The 24,509-nt window shown below is 35.4% G+C and overlaps 1 protein-coding gene across 1 annotated transcript in view; it reads left to right on the plus strand.

Annotated features, from left to right (window-relative positions):
- XPR1 (xenotropic and polytropic retrovirus receptor 1) overlaps positions 1–24,509 on the plus strand; it is a 196,161-nt gene that overhangs the window by 112,285 nt on the left and 59,367 nt on the right. Inside the window, exons 3-6 of the mRNA XM_068541354.1 lie at positions 4,717–4,818; positions 17,016–17,239; positions 19,558–19,707; positions 19,977–20,060. Of these exons, the coding sequence (XP_068397455.1) occupies positions 4,717–4,818; positions 17,016–17,239; positions 19,558–19,707; positions 19,977–20,060 (560 nt within the window). The remainder of the gene's footprint in view (positions 1–4,716; positions 4,819–17,015; positions 17,240–19,557; positions 19,708–19,976; positions 20,061–24,509) is intronic.

The raw sequence follows: 24,509 nt of genomic DNA on the forward strand, positions 1-24,509 counted from the left end.
CTTTCTTTGAACTGAGTTTAGTCTTTTGTGACTAATTATTGAGTTAATAGTTTTGTGACTAATTGACATTAGGACATGTTAGATTCATTGTATTAGTCTGCACGGGCTACCATAACAGAATACCAAAGACTGGGGGCTTTAAACAACAGAAATTTATGTTCTTAAAGTTCTAGAGGCTTGAAATGCAAGATCAAGGTTCCAGCTCTTCTGGTAAGGCCCTTCCTGGCTTGCAGAGGGCCTTTTCACTGTTTCTCACATGGCCTTTACTCAGTGTGCACGTGCAGGGGAGAGAGGTGGGGAGGGAGGGAGAGGGACATCTCTGATGTCTCTTCCTCTTCTTATAAGGACACGAGTCCTTTTGGAATAAAGCCCCACCCTTATGACCTCATTTAACCTTAATTACCTCCTCAGTGTCCTATCTCCATATCCAGTCATGTTGGGATAATTTGGGTGGAGAGCACAATTCAGTTCATAACACCCATGTAACACATTGTAGTCACTTTGATATTCTTTATTTTACAACAAGAAAGTACAGTTAGTCTCTGTAAAACTTACATTGTTGCTGGAGGGGGTGAAAAAAAAACCTTACATTATCTAGGCTCTCTACACCTATATTTCCTCACCTATACAACAAGAAACTTGGACTAGTTGATTTCTGAATGCTGAAATTCTCTGTTCCTTCAATTTAGTTACTGATTTCTAATATTATTCAGCAGATAGGTTTTAGGAAGCATCTTATAATAGAAATTCATGTTCTGTAAATCAGCATTCTACCAACTCATTACTGAAGTGAAAGTCTTAGTCATTCTATGTACCTCTAAATTCGGACATAGATATTTTTTTCAACAAGCTATGCTGGTTAGGTTTTTACTATGTTCTTTTAAACTAGCTATGCTGGTTAGGTATAATTTAAAGAATTGGATGTGACATGTTTCTTTTTTCTTCCAGTTAATAATACCTTTTATTTATACAATAAAATTTATCCTTCATAAATACATTTCATTGTAATGGATACAATAAATACAACATAATAAGTGTAGACAGCAAAATGTGAGAATCCTTCTCATACTTACTCCTCTTTCAAAGGAGTTAACCACAATTAACAGCTTGGTATATGCATCCTTCTAATCTTCTTTCTATGAATGTACATATGAATATTAATTTATATTTTTTCATAAATGAGATCATGCTGTATATATTCTGTTATTTAAATTTTTTCCTCAACATTGTGTCTTGGGATTTTCATAAATACCAAGGTATATATATGCATATCATTTTTAAAATGGCTGCATGGTGTTATATAATGTTATTGTAATTTATGTAACTATTCCCCTTTTGTTGGATATCACTTTGTTTTCTTTATCACTATTAAAAGTAATGTGCAGAGATTCCTTTAGAATATACTTCCTACATGTGGGATTAAACACATTGAAAATTTTGATAGTTACTATCTGTCTTCCTAAAAGGCTTTACAGATTTACATTCCACCAACAGGGAGTGATAGTGTTCATTTACTTTCACCACTGCCAAAATAATACCACTATTTTAAAATTGCTTCCAATCCAATGGTTGAAAAATTATATTTCATTGTTTTAAAGTTGCATTTATCTGATATCTGGGATGTTGAACATCCTTTCACTTGTACACTGTGTAGTTTTCTATAAATTGCTCTAGTTTACCCATTTTTCTTATGGAGTATCTTTTTAATATTGATTTGTAAGAGTTTTGTAAAAATATATTTTGCATGTGGATTCTTTATTTTAAATGTTGCAGATATGTTTTCCCTGTCTGTTGCTCATCTTTTAACTTTGCTTGTGGTATCTTTTGGAATGGAGATTTTTCATTTTGTGAGAATGTCAGTCATTCTCTTTATCGTCTGTTTTGTGTACTGTGTAGGAAGGCCTTCTTCATGTAGAGTTATTTAATTTTTTGTAGTATTTCATAATGTTTCTTTAACTCCATTTGGAGTTTAAGTGGGTAGCCAATTCACCCAACCTTACTTGCTATGTAGTCCATTTTTACTGATTTGATACCATTTTATCTCAATCTAAATTTCTGTGTTATGCAGATCTATTTCTGGACTCTCTGTTCTCTTCTTTTTGTTGTGTTTTTCTAATTTCTTTACCAATAGTGTACTTCTAATTACAGTAGATTACTGTGTCTTTTGAAATCTGAGATGACAAGAACATTTTCCTTCATTTAATTTATTTTACACAGCTATTCTTGCTACTTTTATCTATGGTTTTTTTCCTCTTCTCTCTCTGTTTGCTATTACTTCTTAGTGTTGCTGTAATCTTACTCTACCCTCTTCTGATTTGTGGCTATTAAGTTATATGCGAACTAGAAAACTAGATAACAGACTGCTGGTATTTTAGATAAAATAGTCTCTAGATCGAGGAAATAAAGAATTCATATGACACTGATTCGTGGGTAGAATGTTCATGCTTTAATACATAAAATTTATTGCATGCGTTTTAGTTTCTCAGAGGCTTAGATTTTTTGTTGTTTCTGGGTTCTTAGTAATATTTTGAATAGTTGATGTTGCTGAATATGCAACCTATATAAAAACATTCATATATGTTAAAATTATTTTTTTAATTGAAGTATATAGTTGATTTACAATACTGTGTTACTTTCAGGGATACAGCAAAGTAATTTAGTTATATATACGTATATTCTTTTTCAGATTCTTTTCCATTATAGGTTATTACAAGATACTGAATATAGTTCCCTGTGCTATACAGTAAATCTTTGTTGTTTATCTATTTTATATATAGTAGTGTGTATCTGTTAAGCCCATACTCCTAATTTATTCCTCGCCTGCAAAATTATTTTTTAAACAGAAACTACATTTAAATCACGTTGAGGGACAGCTTTCTTTATTTCCATCATTTTATGGTAATCAAAGTTGTCTGTTAATAGGGAAACAAAGTAAATACGACCAAGCCCACTTTTTGCTTTGGGGTTTTCTTCTCTAACAACACAATAGAGAATAAAATTAAAATTAAAAAAAAAGAGCAGGTAAAGTAGAGTAAGATTTACTCTTATTCTATATCAGCTATAACCAGATGTATTATAAGAGCAGCATCTGGAGAATTCCCTGGCTCTCCAGTTGTTAGGACTCAGTGCTTTTTCTGTGGGGGCCCGAGTTCAATCCCTGGTCTGGGAACGAAGATCCTGCAAGCCACACAACGTGGTCCCCCAGCCCCACCCTGCCACCAAAAAACAAGAGCAGCATATGTTACCATGGAGCATCTTTAACTCAAGGTCAGCTTTTAAAAAAGCTTTGACCTGCTTTACGGTTTGGAAAAATAATTCTCACTGGCCTTGGGCAATTATAGCCTTTATCGTACCTAAATTGCTAAGCTTACATTAGGTACTTAAAAGTAGCTGTCCCTTCTTTACTTCACAATCAGTAGAATCCTGCATTAGCTGTTCAGTTCTAAAGCATAAGAAATAGAGAAGTAGTAGTGCTATTTTTTTTTTACATTTGTATATTCAAATTAAATGAATTGATTCAACGTGCTTTTTTAAACTTCGTTTTAAGCTTTTGTTTTCTTTAAAATATCTCTGGTATTATGAGTTTGTGTGTGTGTGTGTGTTACATGTTACTTAGGGAAATACTGTTTCTCTGATTACTGGACAGGTGAATTATTTAAGGGTTTCCAGGATTGCACTAAGATTAGGAGCATCTGAGGGTCGTAAAAGAACCTGTACTTTTTCTAGACGTTTCAAGCTTAGAGTGCCCCAGAGATCCAGAAATAGGGTAGTTCTAAATTATGATTAGCATCTGGAGTCTAGTCAGAGCTCACTTGGGCAAGAAACATACCCTTTTTAGGCTTGGGGTTCCTGAAGCTATATGTATCTATACTACGAAATTCAGTAAATCAATATGCTATATGACAGCTCAGAAAGTGGATCCTGCCTGCAAAGACATATATTGATGGGCCCACACAGTGTTTTTAAAATACCTAGATTTATGGCTTCTGACTGAAAAATTGGAAGATCTGACAACCTTGGGGCAGCAACTAGCTAGATGGACTTGTGCTCTCCAGTTCACCAGAATCCATACCACTACTTATCCTGAATGTGTCAGTTGCCGCTTATCACCATACTTGTACAATTACCCACTTACTTAACTCATTTATGTTCCTACCCAGCAACTGAAGGTTTGGAATATCTAATTTCTAACCATCAGTCTACATCTCTTTCTCTGTGTCTGGTGCAGCTAAGGTAAAAATGAGTAGATAGCAATTTAATATAGTTAGAACAATCAACTCATTTTTTCCAGAAACACATTACATATTTATGTCTTCATTATCTGTTGCATTTTGTGAATGCAGTACTTAATCCTGAGATACTTAATTTACTCTCTGCTGAATCCTACTCACTTCACCTCCCAGCACCTAGTCTGCCTTGATCACCTCTGCAGTAGTGTCTTCTGAAGTCTTATGAACACATATTTTGTCCACCACTATAAGTTTATTATAGTAGAGATTTAGAAAACTTCATTCAATTAAAAAATAATTGTGTTCCTGTGAAGAGGCCTTTGATTAGCCTTTTCTTAATATAGTTCACAGTTCATTTTTTCCAAAGAAATACATAATATTGTTGTCATTTGAAGACTAAGAAAGTAGTAATTTAAATTTTTATTTCCCTAGTTTTCTTAGTTGGCCTCTGGACACTAAATTTTAATATTGTTTTCCTTGCTTTCAGTTACAGATGAGGACACAGTAAAGAGGTATTTTGCCAAGTTTGAAGAAAAATTTTTCCAAACCTGTGAAAAAGAACTTGCCAAAATCAACACATTTTATTCAGGTAAGTAGTTGTTTGGTACAATATACAAGAGACAATTTCTGCTGCTAAGGAAGTAGGAACTCTACCATGTCATTGTTGAAACTTCTGATCATTTTAAAATTGGGGCTTTTCTTACTATATTGCAATTAAAGGATATTTTCTTTAGCTGAGGTAGGAATGCATCTGGTACTTCACCGTTTGAGCCTTATATGGTCATTGCCTAGTTCTCTTGCAGTTGCAAGGATTTCAGGACCTCATTATGACTCAATACCTTGAGCCTCACTGTGGCCCAGTCCAAAGCATTAAAGAGTCAGAAACTTGGTTTTATCATTTCTCTCAGAGCTGAATGACACAGTTGCAGCTTATTAATTATGTCACTTTTATGCCTTTCCGTTGTGTGGAACACTCATATCTGTCTCTCTAGGGCATGGTCTCCAGAGTAGCATCTACAAGAAGCTCTTGAGAAGAAAAGAAAATATTAGAACTTCTATTTATTTATGTCTGACCCTTTAAATTGTTGTTTTTTATATATGTTTACTCCCCTACTCCTTTAACATCTGTTTTTTCATTTCATAGAACTCAAATTTTTTGACTACCTCATTCTGTTCCATTTGACCAGGCCCCTCCCAGAATTACTTTCATTTCCATCAGTCCTTGAGCTTTTAATCCCTTTACCCTCATTGCCTTGTATTGATTGCCTCTGCCTGACAAAACTCCAACCGTGGACCAATCCAGCCTTTTACCTTCTTCATGCCTACCCACAGGCTGCTTAGGACAGCAGGGGAAAAAAAAATCACAGCAGAACAAATTTGAACCACTGTAAATTCATTGTTGCATTCTTAACTATGTTCTCAAAGCTGCCTGTGGATACTGATCAGTGCCCTTTTTCATATTCCAAAGTGCTTTTCTAAACCCTATGCCATTCTCTTGAATTCTCTGACCCAAGCATCTTCCCCATCATGTTCATTATACCTCCTACTTTACAAATAAATATAAAGGCCTTCAATTCCTGTTGGTGTGTAATACTTATGCAGATCTGTGCTACTCCCCTCCTCCCAAATACCTATAGATATTCTTACCCTTATTTATTTTCCTCCAATATTTGTAGAAAAGATATACCTCTTCAGTCTATGGCAAATTCTATAACTACTGACTGAATTTCAGCTCCTGGAGACCTTGTTCCAGAGATTATTTCCTCTAAGAAAATAACTTTCCTCTAACTTCCCTTTTCACTGGTTTAGTTTCCTTAGCAAGTCACTCCCTTTAAACAGAAAATAAATAAATAAATAAGGAAGCAGGGACTTCCCTGGTGGTGCAGTGGTTAAGAATCCGCCTGCCAATGCAGGGGGACATGGGTTCGAGCCCTGGTCCAGGAAGGTCCCACATGGCGCGGAGCAGCTAAGCCCGTGTGCCGCAACTACTGAGCCTGCACTCTAGAGCCCGCAAGCCACAACTACTGAGCCCGCATGCCACAACTACCGAAGCCTGCGCACCTAGAGCCTGTGCTCCGCAACAAGAAAAGTCACCGCAGTGAAGAGTAACCCCTGCTCGCCACAACTAGAGAAAGCCCGCGCGCAGCACCAAAGACCCAACGTGGCCAAAAATAAATAAATAAATAAATAAATTTTTAAAAAATAAAAAAAATAAATGGGATCACCTCATCTTGAAAAAAAGGGAAGCAAATATCTTAACTCTGTGTTCTCCTTCTCATCTTTCATTTATGCTGGATTTCTTCCTAGGCAGAGGAAGTAGTTTATGCAAAGGCACAGAGCTGTGAAAGGGCATAGCGTATATGCACGTCCTTTTCACTATGTTACAAACACCTAGAAGGCAGAGACAAAACAGAAATACTATTTGAAACCATGCAAATGCATAGATTTTCAGCAAGGGAAAAACGTACAGAAGGAATTACAGTGTTCAAGGACAAAAGTAATTTCGACAATTAGGAGGTAACAGGATGAAGAGGAACCAGCAATGTAGACAGAGGAGAGGGCAGCCATATAATGTAGAATGAGGAAGAGGAGACTGAAAGAGGAAGGCATTTGCAGTGGAAAGAGTATTTCGACTGAGAAAAGTCTATTGGGTATGATCTAAGGTTGTAAATGAGAAATATAAAGGTCAAGTTTATTAGCATTTTTCTTTTACTATGTTCTGGGAAGGATCTCTGAACCCAACTCTAATTGGATAAATTAGATTACAAAAAGTAGATAAAGCTTCTTGATTTACAAAGAAAAATGAATATCTGCTCTTAACAATAGATACATACTTTATATATTTTCAGTTAACAGTAAAAAATACATACAAATTATGACCTCATTACACAGACAGATGTGTGTGTTTTATGTGTTTGCATGCATCTGTATATGTGTGTATGTGCAATATATTTGATTAAAAATATTTTCTCATGAAACAATACTTATTCTTACTACTTATAATATATTCTATATTCTCTAATTGTTTCTATTTGATTTTTTAAATGCTGATATATGATACACTAAATTGCTTTCATGATCTCATATTGGGTTACAACTCTCAGTTTGCAAAATGGTATTTTAGACTTGGTTACTTTTCAAAGATAATTTTAGGCTTTCTACTATTAAAAATTTGGGGGCTATGATTTAATGACTTCCTTTCTCTGTGTGTATTGGCAGAGCCATTAGGGCATGTCTCTTGATGTCATCAAGGAGTAGGTACAAATTGATAGTCTTCAGACTGACTTTTTGCCAGGTCAGGAAATGATGGGTAATATGAAGACATGATTGACAGAAGTAGAATTGGTGCTTGTCCTAGATAGTGTCATTTTTCTCCTTATTTAGCCACCTTCTCCATGGCAGATTGTCTTGTATACTACAATCCTCAGATACTAGGGCACATGAAGAACTATAAATAATATAGGGGTGAGTTCATCTTATAAACCCTACCTCCACCCAGTTACATCTCACAAATTATTTAATGGTCAGTTAAAAATGGTTATTTTTTAGGTGAGATATAGTATTGCCTGAAACCTTGAAGTACCCCCTGCCCAAATGCTATAAAAGCTAAACAAAACAGAATGAATACTACTAAAATATGGATGTATTTATTTTCATAAAAGTCTATTACCTATCAATTACATTTTGGATTTTTGAACCTTATTATTTTTTTTGAAGACGTTTACCATGTAACCTTCCTTGGCCTCTACGTACTTACTTGTAAAATGAGCAAATTGATTCCCAACCCTCTGGGATTTCACATGTAAGGAGTCAGAAGCTATTTTCAATATTTCACAAAACCTAATGTAAGTTATTTTATTCTTTTTTTATTACATATTTTTTGGCTAATAAGATATGGGTATTTATTTAGATTTATAGATAAAATCTTCAAACATTTGAAGACCATGGGAAGAGAGGGAAATTTTTTAAAGGAGGTATCCTTTTGGTGATAACATTGCTGATCACTGACCTAGAGTTCTCCCAGGTGTCTTCTCGCACTGAAAATGGTATCAGTCAATACAAACTGAAGGTTGTAGTGCTAGAAACTTTTTTTTATGATGACCAGTAATGTCCTTTTCCATTGGGAGTATAAATTACTTCATGTCACATCTTTCTCTTTTCTCGAACCAGTTTGCTTTCTCCCTCCATTCAAAATACTTGGCTTCTAAGCAGTATTTCTAGGCACCTACATTTTAAAAAAATCTTAGACTACATCTGTTGCTTTTAATATTCCACAATTAAAACAGGCAAGCCCTTTTGATTGGTTGGAGTATTTTAAATATCTAAATGCTTTTTCCTTTGTTTCTAAAGGAAACAATTTCAGGGTTTTTATCTGGCTTGTCCTAATTTTTGACTTCAGTTTTTATGTTAGGAACTCACAACACTGTTATGTGCTTTTCCTTTCTTTACCAAAAAGGAGGGAGGAAAGGAAGGAAATCACAGTAGTGTTATTTATAAGTAGGAAAATAATGGTAATAGAAACAGATTTATTTCTTGGCTGTAAAATATTTTCAGTCTCCATGTAAATGTAAGACCAATTGGATAATAGTTACTCAAAACTATTCTTATTATACAGTTATTCCTATAATCCTATTATACAGTATCTTGCTATATGTTTACTTTTCTTTATTCTTATTGAATTTGAGGCACTGTATAACCACTGAGTATGTGTAATGAAACATAAGAAACTCTCTCACTGAAATACTAAATGTTCATTTCACAAGTGATTATATGTATCTAGTACCCACAATTGTGGCTTAATGGCTAGTTTTGTTCTTTGCTTATTCATGTGTTAAAATGTGGATTAAATATATCTAGTTAAGTAGGGTGACCATAGGTTTGTAATATTGTTTAAAATTCTGTTGTCTTAGCGTTTCTTCCTACATCATTACAACAGAATCAGTTACATTTTTTTTTTTATTTTTAAAAAGTATTTATTTATTTATTTGGCTGCATCGGGTCTTAGTTGCGGCGTGTGGGATCTTCATTGCGGCATATGGGATCCTCTGCTGTGGTGCCTGGGCTCCTCTCTAGTTGTGGCGCGTGGGCTCCAGAGTGTGCGGGCTCAGTAGTTGTGGCATGCGGGCGGCATGTAGGATCTTAGTTCCCCAACCAGGGATCGAACCCACGTCCCCTGCATTGGAAGGTGGATTCCCAGCCACTGGACCATCAGGGAAGTCCCCAGAATAAGTTACTTAAAAGCTCTTAAAGGATGGGAGGTTAGGGGAAGTTGGGGAAGTCAATTAAAGCAGCTAGAGTGGCTTGCTTTCTTCCTAACACATCTGATGAAAATTAAAATTACAATTATTTACATTCTATGCACAATAAGTGTTGCTTTCTTCATTTTCTTTAAAAAAGTGATTGATAGGCTTCTATTAAAAACAAGCCATGGGGGCTTCCCTGGTGGCGCAGCGGTTGAGAATCTGCCTGCCAATGCAGGGGACACGGGTTCGAGCCCTGGTCCAGGAGGATCCCACATGCCACGGAGCAACTAGGCCCGTGAGCCACAATTACTGAGCCTGCGCGTCTGGAGCCTGTGCTCCACAACAAGAGAGGCCACGATAGTGAGAGGCCCGCGCACCGCGATGAAGAGTGGCCCCCGCTTGCCGCAACTGGAGAAAGCCCTTGCACAGAAACGAAGACCCAACACAGCCATAAGTAAATAAATAAATAAATAAAATTAAAAAAAAAAAAAAAAACAAGCCATGGGGAACCAACCTTTTCTTTGTCTTTTCTTCTTTCTTTCCTCCTCCTTCCCTCCTAGCTTTTCTTTTCGTTTCTTTCTTTCTAAGACTGAAAGCATGGGCAATGCCCATAGTAATGGGGTAACAGGTTTTTAGGATGGCATCTTCACAAAAAAGCAGACTATCATCTAAGTTAGTGTTCTTTTAAACAATTGTAGGTTGCAACCCAATAAATGACCCACAGGGGTCAGCACATTTTTTAAAGATATGAATAAAATATAGTAGAATGGAAAATATCAGAGTACATCTAATATATTTCTTTACTAATTATATCTTTTAAAAAAAATTTATGATATTTGTTATTGTAGAGTTGTACAACGTACTGTGGAAGCGAACATGAAGAAGCATAAATGGAAACTTTTAAATTTGCCAGGTCCTCTTGGAGGAGTGTGTTCAGGAATGGCTGTGTGGGGAGTGGGGAGAGCTGGAGTACGGTGTTCTAGGGCAAGGGGAAACCTATCCAGATGTGTAATGCATTAACGTCCATGACATATTTGGGGGTGAGGAGGATAACGAATAGTCAGCTAAGGCTGGAGTTGTAAGAGAATAAGGAGTGTTATTGATTAGAGAGAAAAGTGGAATGGAAGAATAGGATGCTATTTTCACACATGGCGGTTTTAGACTTAAGTATTTGAGGTTGTCAGAATTTCAGGTAGTAAGAACTCCAGATAAAAGCAGTGCAAAAATTGGACGTAATGCAACAAGATTAACTATCCTGAATCACCTATAATGGGTCAGCATTCTTATAAACTTACTTTGTATTTCAGGTAACAGTGAAATCCATAAATTGAATCAGCAAGATGATAACATTGAAAGACAAACAATAAAAGTATTCTAAGGCATTAACTTTATCAAGAAATATTCTTCAGTTGCATAAACATAATAGCTTTGCTACTTTGAAGATACCTTGTATTTCTAAAATAACTTTTCTCAAAGTAAAAATATGTATACAAATCTCATTAAAACTAAAAAAGATCTTGATAATCTTTTTTTAGCTCTTTGAGGGACACATAGGTACTTTGAAAGTTCTTGAATGGTTATTGGAAATTTTTATCAAATATTTTATTATCAATGTATGAGAGCTTATGGCATTAAGCAAATATTATTAAGATAATAATCTGTTCATATTTAGAGTGACTTGATTCACTGGCATGAATAGAAATTGGAATTTATTGCCAAAATAGGCTGTTTTCATCAGTATTTATAAAATTGCTTAGGAATATTCATTTTTATTTTTTATAACTGTATTTGTAGATTTTCATTCATAGACCAAAATATGTTTTATATACACATTTAATACCTCTTTTTAGGTTCTGTGCTGTTCCATGTATTTGAGCTTTTTGGAGATCTAACTTTAGAAAGCTGAGGTATCATTGCAAAATAGACTTGGACACTTGGTGTCAAAAGCAGTGTTTCTCATCCTTTTTAAACCTACGCCCCTTTGATAAGTTAAAAAATCTCACATCATAACTGTAGTGATATTGAATTTCTTTTTCAAGTAACATATGCTTTATCCTCACCACTCCCATGTAGGGATTCTCTCTCATTATGCTCTTCTAGACAGTCGTGCCCTTAAGGAAGAGAATCACTAGTTTAAAGAAAGTAGCAAAATACCCTTGAAATTTTTATTTTTCCTTATTTCTACATAGGAACTTGGATTACTAGAGAGAACTCTTTTCCTACATATCCATTCATTCATTCATTCAACAAACATGGATTGAACCTGCTATTGCAAAGATGAAAATGATAGTCCACACAAAAAAAGTGTATGTGAATGTTAATAGCAGCATAATTTGGGCTTCCCTGGTGGCACAGTGGTTGAGAATCTGCCTGCCAATGCAGGGGACACGGGTTCGAGCCCTGGTCTGGGAAGATCCCACATGCCGCGGAGCAACTAGGCCCGTGAGCCACAATTACTGAGCCTGCGCGTCTGGAGCCTGTGCTCCGCAACAAGAGAGGCCGCGATAGTGAGAGGCCCGCGCACCGCGATGAAGAGTGGCCCCCGCTCGCCGCAACTGGAGAAAGCCCTCGCACAGAAACGAAGACCCAACACAGCCAAAAAAAAAATTAAATAAATAAATAAATAAATGGATACATGTATGAAAAAAAAAAAAAAGTCTTCCCACGAGGTCACATTTGAAAAAAAAAAAATAGCAGCATAATTGATATAGTAAAAAGACTAAAAACAATCCAAATGTCCATGAACTGATGAATATTTAAACAAAATGTGGTGTATCCATACAGTGAAATACAGTTCATCAGTGAAAGGAACAAACTACCGATACATGCTACAAAATGTATGAACCTCAAAATCATGCTAAGTTAAAGAAGCCAGAGAGACACATAAGACTACATATTGTATGATTCCTTTATATAAGGTGTCCAGAAAAGGCAAATCTGTAGACACAGAAAGCAGATCAGTGGTTACCTGGGGGTGGGAGTGAGGATCAACAGCCAGCAGCCATGACAGAAGTGTACGAGGTAATGGAAATGTTCCAAAATTGGATTGTGGTGATGACTGTACAACTCTACAAATTTACTAAAAAATCAGCAAACTTTATGCTTACAGTGGGTGAATTTTATGGTATGTAAAACATACCTGAAAAAAAGATATTAAAAAAAATTGTTCATCATAAAAGATGAGGATTATAGAACCATTGCCCTCAGAGAGCTCACAGTTAGTAAATAAAGGAAACATATAAACAAAGAATTATATGCAGTGTTCTATGTATGCATATATGTAGTCCCATGAGAGCCTTAAGGAGGGAGCTTCAAATTGTGACTGAGAGTTATTAGACAAGAAGAATTTTACATAGAAAATGATAATATATGATTAGCCGTGTAAACTGAGTAAGGAGTTTGCCAGATGGAGAAGCTGTTTGTTGACTTATTGCTGGCATACAGGTTCTTTTTCTATCCATTTTTTGGGACTTCTTACATTTTTAATATCCTTGTACTGAAAGATGTAAATAATTACAAAATTTGTGTATTGACAACTCTGGCTAAGGAAGCTAAACAAATAGCAAACTCATGTATTAATGTTTTAACAACAAAAGTTGATCATTCATGCTACTTAGGATATTCTGGCTTTTGGATCTTACTAATTACCTGAAGCTTTTAATTAGCATAGTAATTTCTAGTGGACTTTGGATAAATCTTCACATTCTTTCATTATATATGTGTTTGTATTTGTGTATAATATTTTTTCAAATAGCTATTAAGTGGTTGGGACATAAATACTTAAGTTGTTTGAACTTAACTACTTAATAAAAGTGTCTGGTCTATTTTTTGGCCTAGGAGCATCATGAAAAAATTGCTGAGACGTAAAGTGCACTGTGAACCAAGAAGTTCTATACTGTTTTTGATCATGAGGATAATAAGACGAACACATATGCAATAGAAATGCTTAACTTGTATTTTAAAAAAACCCTAGATTCATTTTCCCTTTGACTTAAATGTGAAATTTGAATATAGGTGAATAGCTCCATTTCTTACAATATGGAAGACTACAAAACACTTAAAAGCTGCATAGCAGTGGTCCCCAACCTTTTTGGCACCAGGGACTGGTTTCACGGAAGACAATTTTTCCGTGGCGCTGGGGTGCAGGGGATGGTTTGGGGATGTTTCAAGCATATTACATTTATTGTGCACTTTATTTCATTATATATTACAACATAATAATAATAGAAATAATTACACAACTCACCATAATGCAGAATCAGTGGGAGCCCTGAGCTTGTTTTCACTTGCCACTCACTGATAGGGTTTTGATATGAGTCTGCAAGCAGTTGATTTATTATGGTCTCTGTTTAGTCAAACCTCTCTGCTAATGGTAATCTGTGTTTGCAGTCACTCCGCAACGCTAGCATCACCGCCTCAGCTCCACCTCAGATCATCAGGCATTAGATTCTCATAAGGAGCTTGCAACCTAGATCCCTCGCGTGTGTAGTTCACAGTAGGGTTCGCACTCCTATGAGAATCTAATGCCACCGCTGGTCTGACAGGAGGTGCAGCTCAGGCAGTAATGCGAGCGATGGGGAGCAGCTGTAAATACAGATGAAGCTTCGCTGGCTCCCTCGCTGCTCACCTCCTGCTGTGTGGCCCAGTTCCCGGGGGTTGGGGACTCCTGCTGTATAGGATATGCAAATTTTCAGGTGCAAAATAAAACATATACTTAATATGGCTATAGACATAAAAGAAAGTATCAAAACCATGAGCAAAGAATAAGAGACTATCAAAATTGACTTTTAAAAATAACCAATTAGAAATTTTTAAATGACAATATAATTACTTAAATTAATATCTTAATCAATTAAACTGTAAATTAGTTAGACCTTAAGAGAATTTATAAACTGGTAGAGTTGAAATAGTTACTCAGAATGCAGCACAGAGATAGAGAGGAGAATATAAGGTATGTAAAAGACAGAATAAGAAGGTCAAGAAGTGATAGTTGATATCTATGATTTGCTTTTTCCACTACCCATTCCATATTTCCTTTGCCTTCAGCCAGTACCTTAGCTGGTGAGGGTTCTTTACTGGATGGCATAACCGAAACTTTAATTCCTGAAGGGGCTGAATCCTTAGTAATTCTGTCTTTTTTTGATTGCTTTAGTTTTCCATTAACTTCTGTTATTGGTCATGGAAGTACTAGGACGTGTTCCAGGGAGTCTCCTGGATGGCAGACACAATCCTTCTTGCTACTGTTGTGTTATCTTTTCCCCTTGGTAATCAGAATCACTTTAACAAGTAAACACCTTCTTTGCCTACTGGTTCAATGGTATGATGAGTCCAAAAAAGGCCAGGTGGCAGTCTCATCTTACAATTCAACAGAACCATTGTTGTATTCCTATGAAAGAAGCATTTCCCCTTGAGGACTAACCAATAGGCAGAGCTCAAGTTGCAGGTTGAGTGGATTATTAGATATAATAGTGAAAGGAGCCACTCCTACTTCCACCCCTTCTTTCCTAGACTGTGAATTTTGGCTGTGGTTAGGATAGAACCAGATAGTGGTCTCAGTACTGCATTCTAAAAGACAGAACCCCAGCCTTTGAGAGTTTTGTCTCCCAACTCATTTCAGTAAGCCTTTATGTTAGGCCAGCTATTTCTAGGTATGTGATAAAACCATTTTATTCCATAGATATGCTCATTGCTTTACCACCATGAAAATGGATAAGGCATTCCAGTTGATAGTGGTGCTAGCAGAAGCATTATAAGCAGGGAAGGCATATCCATATCAAGAAAGCACTTGTTCCAAAGAGGACAAATCTCTGCCCCCTGCATCTAGTGCATGCAACCTGCCACTAGGTGGTTGGTCAGTTCCAATGAGGAATGGTGTCATTTCTGGGGCTCATTGCTAGTCTCTGCTGCCAGGTAAGTAGCTGCATTATTTGATGCATAGTTTCATACCAGGTGCTAGAGGCTGTGTTGATTTGCACCAGTGATAATACCACATCTAGAATAGCAGCTGCCTTCAGGGTGACCACTTGATTAAGTTTAACAATAATCCACACTCATTCTTCAAGATTCGTCCAACTTCTGCACAGACTAACCAGATGAAGTAAATGGAGATGTGATAGATAACATCATCCCTGGCGGTGGCACTAACCTCTGAAGTTCCCCTAGGGATATGTTTGTGCTTCTGGCTTACTATCTTGATAGGGAGAAATTCCAGAACTTCCACTAGCCCTTCCTCCCCTGGGTCAGAGTCAATGTTGAGATTCCACCAGTAGCCCAGTATTTCTATTCCAGTTATACATTTCAGAACTGGAAATATAATCATAGTATGAGCCTGTGAACCAGCTGGGTCCACTGAGTTAAACCTGGGCTAATATTCCATCTATCACTTGAACAACTGTAAATCTCCATTTTGACTGCTGCACCAAATGGCATTTGGAGTCTTCAGAAATTTGCATCAGTTCAAAGTATGTGGTAGGCATAATTCTAAGGTGCCCTCCAAAATCCCTTCCCCCTGCTATACACATACTTTCTCTCAGTTATTCAATCAAACACTAACCTAGGTGCTGCTATAAAGGATTTTGCAGGTATAATTAAGGTCTCAAATCAGTTGACTTTAAGAAAGTGAGATTATTCCAGGTAAGCCTGACTTATTCATGTGAGCCCTTAAAAGGGAATGAGCTACTCATGAGGAGAGAGATTCAAAGCATAAATACTCACAAGGTTGTACAACCATCACCACTATCTAATTCCAGAATATTCATCACCCCAAAAAGACCCTGTACCCATTAGCAGTCACTCCCCGTTCCTCCCTCCCCCCAGGCCCTGCCAACCACTAATCTACTTTCTTTCTCTGTGGACTTGTCTGTTCTAGACATTTCGTATAAATGGAATCACACAATTCTGTGGCATTTTATGTCTGGCATCTTTCACTTAGAGCATTATATCTTCAATATTTATCCATGTTGTAGCATGTATCAATACTTCATTCTTTTTTTATGGCTGAACAATATTCCATTGTACATATATATCATATTTTGCTTATCCATTCATCAGTTAATGGACATTGGGTTTATTTCCACTTTTTTGGCTATTATGAGTCCCAGTTTGTGTATGTGTACAAGTTTTTGTGTGCATGTATATTTTCAATTTTCTTGGTTTTATATACCTAGGAGTGGAATTGCTGGATCGTAAGGTAACTCTATGTTTAACTTTTTGAGAACTGCCAGACTGTTTTCCAAATTACAGTGCGGCTGTACCATTTTGTATTCTCATTCTTCACGGCTTTTAAATTCTGTGTCTTCAATCTTCATCTGTAAAAAGAAAGGGTACGCTTGAGGTCTTGCTGGGGGGAAGTGTGGGGTAGAATGAAAGGAGGGTATTACACTGAAACATGTTTTTCCTATCTAGTTCTAAATATTAAATGTAGCATTTTTTTCCCTAGAAATTTTAGGGAAACAGACTAATTAGTAAAAATTCAGACTTCAGTGAGAACTTTTACCAGCTTTTTTATCTTGATGATTTGACAGTTCTGTTTTACTTCTTATAGAAAAGCTCGCAGAGGCTCAGCGCAGGTTTGCTACACTTCAGAATGAACTTCAGTCATCACTGGATGCGCAGAAAGAAAGCACTGGTGTTACTACACTGCGACAACGCAGAAAGCCAGTCTTCCACCTGTCCCATGAGGAACGTGTCCAACATAGGAATCTTAAAGACCTTAAACTGGCCTTCAGCGAGTTCTACCTCAGTCTTATCCTGCTGCAGAACTATCAGGTACTTCAGTTCTTACCGTGGAGGATAGAACCTTTAAATGATTGAGAAATTATAATAAATGGAATTACCTTGAGCTTAATACTAATGGGTCAATCCAAAAAGGGAAATTCTTAGCATGTCATTATTGTTTCTGTTCTTATTGGGATTTAAAATGTTCTTACTGGCTAAAAATCAGGTTATCAGAGATGGTAAAATAATGTTAACAAGACTTCTGTTTTTGAAGATCAGTTTTCCAAAACCTTTTTGTACAGTATTCAGGAGTAGCCCTTGACTCAAAGAGTAATAGTTTGCTTCCTATTTTTAGAGGCATCTCTAAGCAATGAGTAGAAATAAGAAATAATATATGTCTACCCAACCACTGTTGGCTGTGTAAGAACTTTTATATTCCACCTACAGCAAAATTTCCGTGAAAGCAGCTGTATAGTTAACTTTCCTGCAACTAACACTAATAGTGTAAAAGATACTGACTTTTCAACTTTCTACTTTCAGTTTTATTATCCACAGGCTGCAATATGACTGTATTTAAAACAAAAACAAAAAAAAACTTGCGAAAGAAAAGAAATTTTAAAACCCGACCTAAGAAGTTGAACTACCATGTATGCTAAATTATGGAAATGCTTGGCATTTATTCATTTGTAATTCTTTATAGATTTGTTCACATAGTTAAATCTATAAAGAATATATTGAAAAACAGATTATTCGTTAAATAATAAACATTTAAATAGGCAAAAGCATCTCCCTAATCTTTAAAGAGACCTTATGTGCTATTATTTTTCCATTTTATTCTTTTGATTATTACTTCTAATCTGGTTAAGATCATCACAGGATCATACACTATATAAAAACTAGAGGTTATACAATACAAGTATTACCATGGGTAAATATTGGAATTTTAAAATAAAAAGTAATTATAGTGTCGTATCTGTAGTAATCTAAGTTTAATGCATGTACTTATTTCCATTTTTCCCTTTCATAATTCTGCTTTCTTTTTTGGTGATTTAATATTTTAACATTCAAAGAAGAACTCAGAAAATAACTTTAGAAGAATAGGAAAGTAATTATATAAGATATATATGATGGGAAATTCCTTTCCTTTGAAATTTATCCATAGCTTTATAAATTATCTTTAAAAAGAAACAAAAATGTGTTTCTTCTTGCTTATAGTGATATAAAATATTAACATTTCATATTTTATTAATTATGCTTATGCATTACAGGGAAATACCCTTGTTAAATTTTACTTTATTAACTTTGCCAGAAGTTTTTGTTTTTGGTCATTATAAAAAGCTTCTTGAAAATAATTGTTAATTATAAAAGTTCTGATCTGTCCTTTATCCTTTGAGACTTTCTATCCAGTAAGAATACATTTATTTTGCAAATGATGAGAAAGGAAAATGAATTGAAAGCAGTCTCCAAATCGTGGTGTATACACCCAAGGAGAGTTTAAGATGATCCATTAAAGTATGAAAAAAAATATTAACAAACAGGCAAGCAAGCAAAACCTAATTTGGAGTGACTGCTCAATTTTTTTTTTTTTACCGATGGGGATATATGATCAGCAAATTTGGGAGACCTCTGATTTAAAGAACCTTGCAAATCCACAATTTCGTGCTTTTTTGTCTGTTGATTAAAGAACAACAGAATTTGAGAATATAGAAAAGTATAGTATTTTGATATTGTAGAAATGGAGGAAAAGTACAAGCTCCTACCCGTTATCAGCAAAACCCTGTAAGTATGATCACTTCTTCTTTTCCACTGACTCTTTGCACACCCATCCCCAAACAGAATGGATGGAAACAAAATAAAAGTTAAGAAAAATAGATGAGTATCCATTTTCTGTGCTTGTTCGTACATGCTTGCATAGCAGGGGAAAATACATAGCTATACCAGGCCTGCAAAAAGCAAAGAACTAATAAATGTATTCAGTTCATGATAAATCCAGAGTATTTTCTGAATATATTCTTTTGATCAAAGAAGCAAAATAACATAAATTAGCTATTTTGAAAACAGTTGTACATAGGAAAATGGAAATAAAAATGTTTTGAGTTTAGGACTTCCATTAATTTACATGAAATAGAAATAATAGGGTTCATAATCCAGAGTTTCTTTGTGTTACTGATAGCATACTACCTTGAAATGAATAAATGAAATAAGAAAGAAGAGTCTTATCTTTTTATAGTACATGCTTTTATGAAAGCATTGCCATTTCCCTTGGTACTCAATCTTCAGTGAACTCAGTCAACACAAAGTGCTTGTTATTTTTCATCTTCTCTCATGGTGGTGGAAATTATAGTAGTGTTTCTCATTTCTTTCTGTAGAATCTGAATTTTACAGGGTTCCGAAAAATCCTTAAAAAGCATGACAAGATCCTGGAAACATCTCGTGGAGCAGATTGGCGAGTGGCTCATGTAGAAGTAGCCCCATTTTATACATGCAAGAAAATCAACCAGCTCATCTCTGAAACTGAGGTATGGGAATCTCACTTATATACCACATATTTTCAATAACATTAATGTCTTATTTTTAATGAAATAATTCCTCATTTTTATTCTCCTTTTGTTATTAGTTGCTTGCTTTAAATACATATATTCTTACTCATGATTTTTTCTTTTGCTTTATTCAGTATATATTCACCAGGGGGTTATCAGAATACCATATGTATAAATGGTTCAGAATTATTTATGCAATACTCAAGTTCAGTATAACCTGCGTCAAAAGTTAACAATGTGTCTTTTAGGCTGTAGTGACCAATGAACTTGAAGATGGTGACAGACAAAAAGCTATGAAGCGTTTACGTGTTCCCCCTTTGGGAGCTGCTCAGGTTCGTATTTGTTTCCAGTTGTTTGGTTGGTTCGTTTTACCTGTTTAATAATCAACATGATCTGTTAGCTGATAAAATATACTAGTTTCATTACTTTAAAAAATGTTTCAGCCAAAGTTTATAAGTATTTATTACTATTGCTATTTTCACTTTAAAAAATTAGTTGCCAGACAGATCTCACTTCATAATAAATTGTAATGTCTTCCCACCTTTCTCTTCTTATCTTGTACTACTTCTCTTGTTTATTCTTACTGACATGCTAACTTGGTCAGACCAGATGATTAAGATGAGATATTTATCTGATGATATGGGAGTGGGAGGGCTTCAGATAGTCTGGGCTACTACATACTTTCCTCTAAAATGCAATAGTTGTGCCTAAAAAAGCATTTATTAAATGATATCTACGTAGTAGTTATACCAAAAGACATTTAAGTGATATCTTCTGTGTCATAAACTAAATCTCAGTAAATTTAAAAGGATTTAAATCATAGAAAATATGTTCTGTGACCAGAATGGAATGGAAATCAATAACAGAAAGATCTTCCTCATCCCAATAAAAGGTATTTATGAAAAACCTAAAACTAATATCATACTTAATGATGAAACACTGAATGCTTTCTCCCTAACTAGGGACAAAAAAGTGTATTCACTCTTACCACTTCTATTCAGCATTGTACTGGAGATTATGGCCAGTGTAGTAAGGTAAGAAAAAGAAATAAAAGGCATTCAGATTAGAAACAAAGAAGTAAAACTGGTGGGGTTTGTTTCGTTTGTTTTTTTTTTTTTTTTTTTTGCCGATGACATGATGACCTATTTAGAAAATCCAGTGACTCTATAGAATAGCTACTAGAGCTAATTAGTGAGTTTATTAGCAAGGTTGCAGAATACAAGATCAATACATAGATATTTAGGGTTAAATCTGACAAAAGATGTGCAATACTTTTACATTGAAAACTATAAAACATTATTGAGAGAAATTAAAGAAGACAGATACATGAGAGAAGTTAGAAAACCCAGTATTTTTAAAATATCATTTCTTCCTAAATGGATTCATAGATACAACACAAACTAACTCAAAATCTCAACAGGGCTTTTAAAAAATAATTATTAAGCAGATTTTTAAATTTATATGAAAGTACAAAGGACCAAGAATAGCCAGAACAACTTTGGAACAACTAAGTTGAAGGATTAACACTGTGTGGTATCAATCTTATTAAAACTACAGTAATCAAGACAGTGTGTTATTAGTGTCAGGATAGGCAGATAGATTAATGGAACAGAATAGAGAATCCAAAACTAGACCAATAAATATGTGAACAATTAATTTGCAATAAATATGCAAAGGCAGTTCACTGGAGAAAGGATAGTCTTTTCAACAAATGGGGCTGGAGCAATTGGCTTTCATATGCCAAAAAAAAACACAAACCCACAACTTCCATACATTCTTCATACCATGTACAGAAATTAATTTTACATTTATCATTGACCTAAATGAAAACCTAAAACTACAAATTTTTGAAGAAAATATAGGAGAAAGTCCTGGTGACTTTGGGTTATGCAAAGATTTTTTAGAAATGACACCAAAAGCACTTCACCAAGATTAAAAACTCCTGCTCTTCAAAAGACAATGTTAAGAGAATGAAAAGCAACAGACTAGGAGAAAATATTTTAAAAATATATCTGATAAAAGACTTGTACCCAGAACATATAAAGAACTCTAGTACTCAATAATAAGAAAACAAACAACCCAACTTAAAAATGGGCAAAAGATCTTAATCAAAGATGTGTGGGTGGTAGATAAGCATGCGAATAGATGCTTAGTATCATTAGTAGGGAAATGCAAATTAAAACCGCAATGGGATAACACACACCTATTAGGATGACTGAAATTAAAAAGATTGACGTACTAAACCTTGAAGGACCAAGAACTCTGATATTGTATATGCTGCTGGTGGAGTATAAAATGATATAACCACATTGGAAAATAATTTGGCAGTTTCTTAAAAAGTTAAACCTTCACCTGCAATAAGATCTAGCCATTACACTCCTTGGTATTTACCCAAGACAAATGAAGCATATGTTCATATAAAGACAAACGTTCATAGCAGCTTTATTCATAATAGCCTAGAACTGGTAACAACCCAAATGTCTATCAGTAGGTAAATAGGTAAACAATGTGGTATATCCATACAATGGAATACTACTGAGCAATAAAAAGAATAAAAACCTTGATATATGGAACAACATGATGCATCTCGAAATAATTATTCTGAAAAAATAAGCCAGACCAAAAAAGAATATATACATGGTTTTGTTTACCTAAAACTCTGGAAAATGCCAACTAACATATAGCAGCAGAAAGCAGGTTTGCAGTTGCCTGGAGGTGGGATGGGATGTGGTAAGAGGAAAAGAATTACAGAAGGGCAAGAGGAAACTCTTGGGGATGATAGACAGTGTTCATTGCCTTGGTTATGGTGATAGTTTCATAGGCGTTTACATATGTCAAAATATCAGATTTTGTACACCTTAAATATGTACAGTTTATTGTATGTCAATTTAGTCAAAAAAACAGTTAAAAAAAAAACACAGGCATATTATAGTCACACTGCTTGAAAATTAAAGAAAAATCTTAAAAGCATCCAGAGAGGAAAGACACAAATTGTATACTTTAAATATGTGCAGTTCATTGTATGTCAATTTTATTTCAATAAAGCTGTTAAAAATAAGGAAATTAATTTTGAAAAATTAAGTCTTTAGGACTGCATGTAGAAGGGATAGAGCCAAAGAAACATGGAAATGGTTATCTCTGGTGAGGAGGGAAGGATTTTGGATCTGGAAGGGATAAGGATTTCAAAGTAATGGAAATGTGCTCTCCTAAAGATGGGTGATAGGTTTAGGTACCTTTTATTATTGTCTCTCATAGTCCAAATACATTATTTATATGTATATGTGTGTGTGTATGTACACACACACATCCTTTTGTAAATATGATAAATTACACAATTTAAAACTTTGTTTTGGGACTTCCCTGGTGGTGCAGTGGTTGAGAGTCTGCCTGCTGATGCAGGGGACACGGGTTCAAGCCCTGGTCTGGGAGGATCCCACATGCCGCGGAGCAACTGGGCCCGTGAGCCACAACTACTGAGCCTGCGCGTCTGGAGCCGTGCTCCGCAACGAGAGGCCGCAACAGTGAGAGGCCCGCGCACCGCAATGAAGAGTGGCCCCCACTCGCCACAACTGGAGAAAGCCCTTTCACAGAAACGAAGACCCAACACAGCCAAAAATAAATAAATAAATTTATTTAAAAAAAAAATTTGTTTTGAAAAAGACGGATGACCATCTTCCTTCTGAATGCTTTCAGTCCTAAACTAACATACAGTTATCTATTACTGATGAATAATAAGTAAGTCAGAGGAAGTCTCAGTGTTTTTTTTCATTTAAAGGTTTTTAGAAAACATTTGAAGAATCTCAAATGTAATATCACCTCTAACAATTTCTTTTATAACATTCATAGCAAATATTTAAATTGATAAGATCATCTCTCCATGTTTCTCATCTATTTATGTTTAAAGTATCAGGCACTTTATTTTAGAAAGCAGTAGATTTCTTTTTATTATTTTCTAAACTTAAAATTACATTTATAATAGAGAAAAATAATTTTTGCATGTACACATCCTGGAGATTCTTTTTTTTTTTTTTTTTTTTTTTTTTGGCTGCATTGGGTCTTTGTTGCTGCACGTGGGCTTTCTCCAGTTGGGGCGATCAGGGGCTATTCTTCATTGCGGTGTGTGGGCTTCTTACTACGGTGGTTTCTCTTGTTGCGGAGCACGGGCTCTAAGCGTGTGGGCTTCAGTAGTTGCAGCACGTGGGCTCAGTAGATGGGGCATGCAGGCCCTAGGGGGTGTGGGCTTCAGTAGTTGTGGTGTGAGGGCTCTAGAGCACAGGCTCAGTAGTTGTGGCGCATGGGCTTAGTTGCTCCACGGCACGTGGATTCTTCCCAGACCAGGGCTCAAACCCGTGTCCCCTGCATTGGCAGGCGGATTCTTAACACTGTGCCACCAGGAAAGCCCCCATCCTGGAGATTCTGACATGAGTGTATGTTTAAAAATTCACTTTAAGTTACTCCAATATAATACTGTAAGTACTCAAAAAATGAGTATTCTTATTTTTATCGTTGTCTCTAATTATATAGTACCAAATATGTGAACTCTAATTGAGTAATACTGACTTACAAAATTTAAATATGTACACACTGTAAAAGTGAAATTGCACTTAAATCTCTCCTATAAGAAAACTCAGTATATATATAATTTGATGCCTGAGATTGTAATTCTCTTTATTTAGTGACTCAGATTTCTATAAAATAATTAGAATAAACTGGCAACTCAATTCTAGTATTATTGGATAATGAAGGATGATTCCCTGGTCCAGATTTATAAAAATTCAGAT

Source organism: Eschrichtius robustus, chromosome 3 (assembly GCF_028021215.1).
Source record: "Eschrichtius robustus isolate mEscRob2 chromosome 3, mEscRob2.pri, whole genome shotgun sequence".
Taxonomy (NCBI): domain Eukaryota; kingdom Metazoa; phylum Chordata; class Mammalia; order Artiodactyla; family Eschrichtiidae; genus Eschrichtius; species Eschrichtius robustus.